General features: G+C 39.5%; 1 protein-coding gene across 1 annotated transcript; it reads left to right on the forward strand.

Annotated features, from left to right (window-relative positions):
- Positions 1 to 2,252: 2,252 nt before the first annotated feature.
- LOC117442637 (gamma-crystallin M3-like) lies at positions 2,253 to 3,006 on the forward strand. The gene is made up of 3 exons (XM_034078598.2): positions 2,253 to 2,285; positions 2,390 to 2,632; positions 2,731 to 3,006. The coding sequence occupies exons 1-3, from the start codon at positions 2,253 to 2,255 to the stop codon at positions 3,004 to 3,006; spliced, it is 552 nt and encodes a 183-aa protein (XP_033934489.1).
- The last annotated feature ends 6,858 nt before the right edge of the window (positions 3,007 to 9,864 follow it).

Genomic DNA, 9,864 nt, shown 5'->3' on the forward strand with positions numbered 1-9,864 from the left:
CATGGTCTCTGACCTGAGTTTCAACAGTCCACATTAAACAGTTACTAAATCAGCCTAATATCACCTAAAGAATATATCTAGGATTAAAAGACTAATGTCACGGCAGGATTTGGAAAAACTTGTCCATGCCTTTATCTTCAGTAGACTCCACTACTGCAATGGTGTCTTCACAGGTCTCACTAAAAAATCTATTAGAAAGCTGCAGCTGATTCAGAACGCCGCTGCTCGAGTCCTCACTAACACTAAGAAAGTGGATCACATCACTCCTGTTCTGAAGTCTTTACACTGGCTTCCTGTGTGTCAAAGAATAGATTTCAAAATACTGCTGCTGGTTTATAAAGCACTGAATGGTTTAGGCCCAAAATACATTACTGACCTCCTGCTAAATTATGAACCATCCAGATCTCTCAGGTCTTCAGGGACTGGTCAGCTTTCTGTCCCCAGAGTCAGAACTAAACATGGTAAAGCAGCGTTCAGTTATTATGCTCCAAATATCTGGAACAAACTCCCAGAAACCTGCAGGTCCGCTGCAACTCTTACTACTTTTAAATCCAGGCTGAAGACTTTTCTTTTTGTCGCTGCTTTTAATTGAACTATTCATATCTTAAACTGCACTTTAACTTTTATCCATGTACTTTTTCTTTTAATGTTTAATTGAACTATTCATATCTTAAACTGCACTGTAACTTTTATCCATGTATTTTTCCTTTTAATGTTTATTTTATTAGCTTTTCTTTTTTATGCTTAATTTCTTTCATTTTTTGTAAAGCACTTTGAATTGCCTTGTGTTGAAAAGTGCTATATAAATAAACTTGCCTTGCCTATATTTGAAACATATATTGTAGGGCCATACCTATATAAAACGTGTCTGTGAAGTTTTTTTCTTCAAAATACCAAACAGATCATGCATTTTAGCCATGCCTCATTTCGCTCTATTTGCTCTTTTCCAGCCCTGTTTTTGCAAGGGCTGATTCTGCTTTTGTGGCAGACTACAGCGTCACTTACAGGCCTGGCATATATACTACAGCGTCTCCAGCGCTTTCAAGCGGTCTCTCATTCCCCTGATAGGTAGAGTGTTGCCCATATGGGCGGAGCTCCTCTTTTCTGACGTCAGAACAATTCAAATAATAATCAGCGCCGTTGCAGCCCCGTTTTTAGAGATTTGGGTATGGAGGAAAAGAGAGAGGGTTGTGTTTTCTGACACTTGGTGATTTCCCTGACACACCGGGGACACATATTCATGTATAAAAGACGTACAAAGGTGCATTTTGCATGATAGGTCCCCTTTAAGTTGAACATTGAACTTACAGTAGAGCAGATGTAACACACAAAACTACAGTTCAACATTAACAATACTCTTGTTTCACAGTTAGGTGCCATGCCATTGTTTCAACTGTCCATTATTATGAAACCCCAATAAACCCCAGAAAAGCTCACATTAAACCGAAAGCCATTTTGTTCTACACCAAGTTATCGCTAGAACAAATAGCCATTGCTACAAAGGCCTATTGTTCTTGAAAAAACTCACTCTGATACAAACAGATTATGTTTGATGACTTGGATATTCGTGTATTTTTTCCAGTTTCATCATCTACTTCTACTTCTACATTCAGAGTACGCAATCTTTGTTTATGTTCAAATGGTCGCCGTTTCAAAAAGGCAATGATATAGTAATAAATGATTGCCGTGTCTCCGCCAAGAGACCCCCGACTAATCATAGCTTGCCGTCTTTTAAAACCTTCATGATGTTATTGTGAATGAGGTGATGGATAAAACTTAGGAGAAGAAGAATGTAAACAATTTGCTCAGAAGCATTGTGCTTGATATCGACTATTTTGATTTGAAAAGCCAGAATAAAACAAAATATATATGACTGACCTTTCCTTTGTTTCGCAGTCCCACCTAGCAGCACCCTCATAATTCCTCTTCTCTTTGTTAAAATGTCTGTGTTCCTATTGTCCAACTTCACGAAACAAGTAAAATGTGTCATATTTGGAATAAAAAGGCAAAAAACTATGGTCTTTATGAGAATGTTGAGAGACATAGAGTCAGTTGTCCTCCTCTACAAGGTACCCAATCTGTGTAAGAATGTACCAAACCTCTGCATTCTGTTGGCTTCAATGGTAAACTGCTGAGTTAGATGGTTCCCTGAGGGGGAGGGGCTACCCATTCTTTACGTTAGTCAGGTATAAAAGGAAAGGGTTAAACCAGGTAGATATCAGTTCACCAGCAACAGCACATCTACAGCCAACATGAGCAACACCGGCATGAACATGAGGGGCAAGGTACTTTCAGAAGTCTTTTTGTGATAAGCAGAAATAACTATTTGCAATATCACCATCTGTACCTTGCTAATCTATTTCTAACAATTACAATTCCCTTCTTTCAGATCACCTTCTACGAGGAGAAGAACTTCCAGGGTCGTTCTTATGAGTGCATGAATGACTGCTCTGACATGTCCTCCTCCCTGAGCAGGAGCCAGTCCTGCAGGGTGGAGAGCGGCTGCTTCATGGTGTACGACCGCAACAACTATATGGGAAACCAGTACTTCATGAAGAGGGGCGAGTACTCCGACTGCATGAGCATGATGGGAATGAGGGAGAACATCAAGTCTTGCCGTATGATCCCCATGGTGGGTATACAACTGTAATCGTACGATTCTACTATGGGTGACCACCCCACAACGCTTTACAGTAAATCATTAATTTATCATTCTTCTCCCCAAAGCAGCACAGAGGCCAATTCAGGATGAAGATCTATGAGAAGGAGAACTTCGGTGGTCAGAGTCACGAGATGATGGAGGACTGTGACAACGTCATGGACCGTTACCGCATGAACGAGTGCCAGTCCTGCAACGTGATGGACGGTCACTGGCTGATGTACGAGCAGCCCCAGTTCAGAGGCAAGATGATGTACATGAGGCCCGGAGAGTACAGGAACTTCAGAGACATGGGCATGAGCTGCCAGAAGTTCATGAGCATGAGGCGTATCACCGATTCCTGCTAAATGTTCACTGAATGTTTCCTGAATTTATAAAATGCCAAATAAAAAATTAACCTTGAATGTGACTTTTGTCATGCTTATTGTCCAACTGTTAAAATCACACATTATTAATTGAAATTAATTATATAATATTTATTTGACAGTAGGCAACTATTAGCAATGCAAATGTTGCTCCTAACATGTTTTATATCTGATGAGAAATTTGTTGCGAGATTGACAACAACAAAAAACAGAGAATGCCTTACAATTGATATTGGATGACAGATTAATACACTGGGTTGATAATATGTGAAAACACTTTGGGTAAATAAATAAAAAAGAGATTACTACGTTTTTAAACCAAGGTATTATTTGTATTTAGTAAACTTGTCATGGTTTTAGATTTATGTTGCAATTTTACGGTTTCATTTTGACATTGTGTTCTCCCTTTGTCTGGTCTTCCTTCCTGTGTTTTCCCTCCTATGTCTGATTGTCTCATTGTGTTCACCTGTTGCAAACTGTTGACCCCGCTCCACTCTGGCAGGAGGCTGCGCTCCATCAGGACCAAAACCTCTCTCCAGCTGAACAGTTTCTTCCCCTCTGCTACTGGCCTCATCAACAAGGCCCAGGACCCCCACTGAAACTGACTTTTATCCACCGCAGAAAAAACGTTATGCATTACATTAATGCACATAACATAATGCGAACAACATCTTGTTATTTTTAAAATGTTGCACATTTCTTCTCCACAACTTTTAAATCAGCACAGCTCTCCACTTTAAATAGAGCATATAGTATTTGTCATATGTTAATGTTGTACATTTGTTATAAAAGTGTTACAATTCTTTTTTTAAATAGCTGAAATAACAGTCCTATTTGTATTTGATTTGCTACGTATTCTTTTTTCTGTGTCTTTGTATGCACCATTTACACCAAAGCAAATTCCTCGTATGTGTAAACCTACTTTGTAATAAAAACGATTCTGACTATTACATAATTCAATCACAATTCATTTCTTCATTTCTCAAGGTATGGCTTCAGTATTTAAGGGTTTCGAATATTGAGTGAACACCTGTACGTAGGGGTGTAACGGTTCACAGAGTTCACGGTTCGGTACGTACCTCGGTTTGGGGTTCACGGTTCGGTACAACAAGAAAAAGGTCCCAAATGCATAATTCCAGGTTTGTTGTTATTTATTTTTTAACAGTATAAAAATAAGGAACTCTAACATTTTGAATAATTAACTGTATTACACAGTTCACACACACACACACACACACACACACACACACACACACACACACACACACACACACACACACACACACACACACACACACACACACACACACACACACACACACACACACACACACACACACACACACACACACACACACACACACACACACACACACACACACACACACAAACTATAGTGGCTGATGTCAAACAAAAAGGTTTCATCAAGCTGTAAAACTGAAAAGAATGTCTTGAAAATATTACAAAATACCGCCCCCTGGATTATATATAGTGTAATGGATACTGCCCTGAGTGACAGACTTTTCCCCACTCATAAAAAAGGCATATTCGTCGTGTGACTGCATTTGCCGAACCGTGACTGCATTTGCCGAACCGTGACGTCCGAACCATGACGGTTCGGGACGAGTACGGATACCGTTACACCCCTACCTGTACGTCATATTGAAGAAAATCTGATTAGAGATGCAATTGTGGTCAGCACATTATGAAGCTTAAAGCCAATCGAGGTAGAAAGTGTTATCTTATTGTTATCTTATGTTGTTCAAGCCACTTAGTAAGATTTTAGACATTCATTATTACTCTTGACTTCTGGTTAAATGTCAGGGGAATGCAGCTATTACAATTTAGTGTTTTTGTTCCCAACTCAAATAATGAAGCATTTTGAATTTAACATTACATTAGCCCTGATTCCTTCAACTCGCCCTCAACACAACATTGTTACCTCTGGCTTATATGGGTATTACAGTTATGTATATCCATTTGCCATACTATCTTGTTTTCTTTCGTATAGCACTTTGCAACATTGCTATATTAATACAATAATAGCATTAATATTAATAGGAAGAACACATTTTTTTGTTGGGAATAAATTCAATGTATGGCCATTAGATCAACCTCTGATATTTGTAATATCGAGGAGACTCGAACATCAGGACTTACCTATTTAAAGTGGACCTATCATGCTATATTAAACCGCTCTTAAAAAATAATAATCTAGATGCTTCAGTAATGAACAATTACAGGCCCATATCAAACCTCCCATTTCTAGGTAAAATCATTGAAAAAGTTGTTTTTCAAGAGTTGAGTAATGTTTTGCATTTAAATAACTGTTTCGATGTGTTCCAATCAGGCTTTCGTCCAAACCACAGCACTGAGACTGCTCTTGTAAAGGTCTTTAATGACATCCACTTAAACACAGACAGTGGCAGAACTTCAGTGTTAGTATTATTAGATCTCAGTGCTGCGTTTGACACTGTTGACCACAGCATATTACTAGACCGACTGGAAAACTGGGTGGGACTTTCGGAAACAGTTCTAAATTGGTTTGAATCCTACTTAAAGGATAGAAACAACTTTGTTTCTATAGGTAAATGCACATCTGAGTTGACAAATATGACATGTGGGGTTCCTCAAGGCTCCATCTTGGGGCCTCTTCTCTTTAACATCTACATGCTACCACTGGCTCAGATAATGAAGAAGAACAAAATAAGTTACCATAGCTACGCAGATGACACACAAATGTACTTAACAATTTCACCAGGAGACTATGCTCCAATTCAAACACTGAGTAAGTGCATTGAACAAATCAATGACTGGATGTGTCAGAACTTTCTCCAATTAAACAAAGATAAAACTGAGGTAATGGTTTTTGGAGCCAAGTCAGAACGTATAACAGTTAGCGCTGAGCTTCAGTCTGCAATGTTCAAACCAACAGATAAAGCCAGAAATCTAGGTGTAGTCATGGACTCTGACCTGAGTTTCAACAGTCACATTAAAACAGTTACTAAATCAGCCTACTATCACCTAAAGAATATATCTAGGATTAAAAGACTAATGTCACGGCAGGATTTGGAAAAACGTGTCCATGCCTTTATCTTCAGTAGACTCGACTACTGCAATAGTGTCTTCACAGGTCTCACCAAAAAATCTATTAGAAAGCTGCAGCTGATTCAGAACGCCGCTGCTCGAGTCCTCACTAACACTAAGAAAGTGGATCACATCACTCCTGTTCTGAAGTCTTTACACTGGCTTCCTGTGTGTCAAAGAATAGATTTCAAAATACTGCTGCTGGTTTATAAAGCACTGAATGGTTTAGGCCCAAAATACATTACTGACCTCCTGCTAAATTATGAACCATCCAGATCTCTCAGGTCTTCAGGGACTGGTCAGCTTTCTGTCCCCAGAGTCAGAACTAAACATGGAGAAGCAGCGTTCAGTTATTATGCTCCAAATATCTGGAACAAACTCCCAGAAACCTGCAGGTCCGCTGCAACTCTTACTACTTTTAAATCCAGGCTGAAGACTTTTCTTTTTGTCGCTGCTTTTAATTGAACTATTCATATCTTAAACTGCACTGTAACTTTTATCCATGTACTTTTTCTTTTAATGTTTAATGGAACTATTCATATCTTAAACTGCACTGTAACTTGTATCCATGTACTTTTTCTTTTAATGTTTAATTGAACTATTCATATCTTAAACTGCACTGTAACTTTTATCCATGTATTTTTCCTTTTAATGTTTATTTTATTAGCTTTTCTTTTTTATGCTTAATTTCTTTCATTTTTTGTAAAGCACTTTGAATTGCCTTGTGTTGAAAAGTGCTATATAAATAAACTTGCCTTGCCTATATTTGAAACATATATTGTAGGGCCATACCTATATAAAACGTGTCTGTGAAGTTTTTTTTTCAAAATACCAAACAGATCATGCATTTTAGCCATGCCTCATTTCGCTCTATTTGCTCTTTTCCAGCCCTGTTTTTGCAAGGGCTGATTCTGCTTTTGTGGTAGACTACAGCGTCACTTACAGGCCTGGCATATGTACTACAGCGTCTCCAGCGCTTTCGAGCGGTCTCTCATTCCCCTGATAGGTGGAGAGTTGCCCATATGGGCGGAGCTCCTCTTTTCTGACGTCAGAACAATTCAAATAATAATCAGCTCTGTTGCAGCCCCGTTTTTAGAGATTTGGGTATGGAGGAAAAGAGAGAGGGTTGTGTTTTCTGCCACTTGGTGATTTCCCTGACACACCGGGGACACATATTCATGTATAAAAGACGTACAAAGGTGCATTTTGCATGATAGGTCCCCTTTAAGTTGAACATTGAACTTAGAGCAGATGTAACACACAAAACTACAGTTCAACATTAACAATACTCTTGTTTCACAGTTAGGTGCCATGCCATTGTTTCAACTGTCCATTATTATGAAACCCCAATAAACCCCAGAAAAGCTCACATTAAACCGAAAGCCATTTTGTTCTACACCAAGTTATCGCTAGAACAAATAGCCATTGCTACAAAGGCCTATTGTTCTTGAAAAACTCACTCTGATACAAACAGAATATGTTTGATGACTTGGATATTCGTGTATTTTTTCTAGTTTCATCATCTACTTCTACTTCTACATTCAGAGTACGCAATCTTTGTTTTTGTTAAAATGGTCGCCGTTTCAAAAAAGGCAATGATATAGTAATAAATGATTGCCGTGTCTCCGCCAAGAGACCCCCGACTAATCATAGCTTGCCGTCTTTTAAAACCTTCATGATGTTATTGTGAATGAGGTGATGGATAAAACTTAGGAGAAGAAGAATGTAAACAATTTGCTCAGAAGCATTGTGCTCGATATAAACTATTTTGATTTGAAAAGTCAGAATAAAAAAAATATATATATATGACTGACCTTTCCTTTGTTTCACAGTCCCACCTAGCAGCACCCTCATAATTCCTCTTCTCTTTGTTAAAATGTCTGTGTTCCTATTGTCCAACTTCACGAAACAAGTAAAATGTGTCATACAGTGGGGGAAAAAAGTATTTAGTCAGCCACCAATTGTGCAAGTTCTCCCACTTAAAAAGATGAGAGGCCTGTAATGTTCATCCTAGGTATACCTCAACTATGAGAGACAGAATGAGAAGAAAAACAAAATCCAGAAAATCACAGAATTTATTTGCAAATTATGGTGGAAAATAAGTATTTGGTCAATACAAAAAGTTCATCTCAATCCTTTGTTATATACCCTTTGTTGGCAATGACAGAGGTCAAACGTTTTCTGTAAGTCTTCACAAGGTTTTCACACACTGTTGCTGGTATTTTGGCCCATTCCTCCATGCAGATCTCCTCTAGCAGTGATGTTTTGGGGCTGTCGCTGGGCAACACAGACTTTCAACTCCCTCCAAAGATTTTCTATGGGGTTGAGATCTGGAGACTGGCTAGGCCACTCCAGGATTTTGAAATGCTTCTTACGAAGCCACTCCTTCGTTGCCCGGGCGGTGTGTTTGGGATCATTGTCATGCTGAAAGACCCAGCCACGTTTCATCTTCAATGCCCTTGCTGATGGAAGGAGGTTGTCACTCAAAATCTCACGATACATGGCCCCATTCATTCTTTCCTTTACACGGATCAGTCGTCCTGGTCCCTTTGCAGAAAAACAGCCCCAAAGCATGATGTTTCCACCCCCATGTTTCACAGTAAGTATGGTGTTCTTTGGATGCAACTCCGCATTCTTTCTCCTCCAAACACGTCTAGTTGAGTTTTTACCAAAAAGTTCTATTTTGTTTTCATCTGACCATATGACATTCTCTCAATCCTCTTCTGGATCATCTAAATGCTCTCTAGCAAACTTCAGACGGGCCTGGACATGTACTGGCTTAAGCAGGGGGACACGTCTGGCACTGCAGGATTTGAGTCCTTGGCGGCGTAGTGTGTTACTGGTGGTAGCCTTTGTTACTTTGGTCCCAGCTCTCTGCAGGTCATTGACTAGGTGGGTGTTTGCTCACCGTTCTTGTGATCATTGTGACCCCACGGGGTGAGATCTTGCGTGGAGCCCCAGATCGAGGGAGATTATCAGTGGTCTTGTATGTCTTCCATTTTCTAATAATTGCTCCCACAGTTGATTTCTTCACACCAAGCTGCTTACCTATTGCAGATTCAGTCTTCCCAGCCTGGTGCAGGTCTACAATTTTGTTTCTGGTGTCCTTTGACAGCTCTTTGGTCTTGGCCATAGTGGAGTTTGGAGTGTGACTGTTTGAGGTTGTGGACAGGTGTCTTTTATACTGATAACGAGTTCAAACAGGTGGCATTAATACAGTTAACGAGTGGAGGACAGAGGAGGCTCTTAAAGAAGAAGGTACAGGTCTGTGAGAGCCAGACATCTTGTTTGTTTGTCGGTGACAAAATACTTATTTTACCGAGGAATTTACCAATTAATTCAATAAAAATCCTACAATGTGATTTCCTGGATTCTTTCCCCCCATTCTGTCTCTCATAGTTGAAGTGTACCAAGGATGAAAATTGCAGGCCTCTCATCTTTTTAAGTGGGAGAACTTTCACAATTGGTGGCTGACTAAATACTTTTTTGCCCCACTGTATTTGGCATAAAAAGGCAGAAAACTATAGTCTTTTTATGAGAATGTTGAGAGACATAGAGTCAGTTGTCCTCCTCTACAAGGTACCCAATCCCTGTAAGAATGTACCAAACCTCTGTATTCTGTTGGCTTCAATGGTAAACTGCTGAGTTAGATGGTTCCCTGAGTGGGAGGGGCTACCCATTCTTTACATTAGTCAGGTATAAAAGGAAAGGGTTAAACCAGGTAGATATCAGTTCACCAGCAACAGCACATCT

This window comes from Pseudochaenichthys georgianus, unplaced genomic scaffold, assembly GCF_902827115.2.
Source record: "Pseudochaenichthys georgianus unplaced genomic scaffold, fPseGeo1.2 scaffold_449_arrow_ctg1, whole genome shotgun sequence".
NCBI lineage: Eukaryota > Metazoa > Chordata > Actinopteri > Perciformes > Channichthyidae > Pseudochaenichthys > Pseudochaenichthys georgianus.

Bases quoted from the DNA above. Each gene is read 5' to 3' on its own strand.
- LOC117442637 (XM_034078598.2), top strand. From the start codon at position 2,253: ATGAGCAACACCGGCATGAACATGAGGGGCAAG. The intron at 2,286-2,389 runs GTACTTTCAGAA...CCCTTCTTTCAG, and splicing joins GCATGAACATGAGGGGCAAG to ATCACCTTCTACGAGGAGAA. The intron at 2,633-2,730 runs GTGGGTATACAA...TCCCCAAAGCAG, and splicing joins CTTGCCGTATGATCCCCATG to CACAGAGGCCAATTCAGGAT.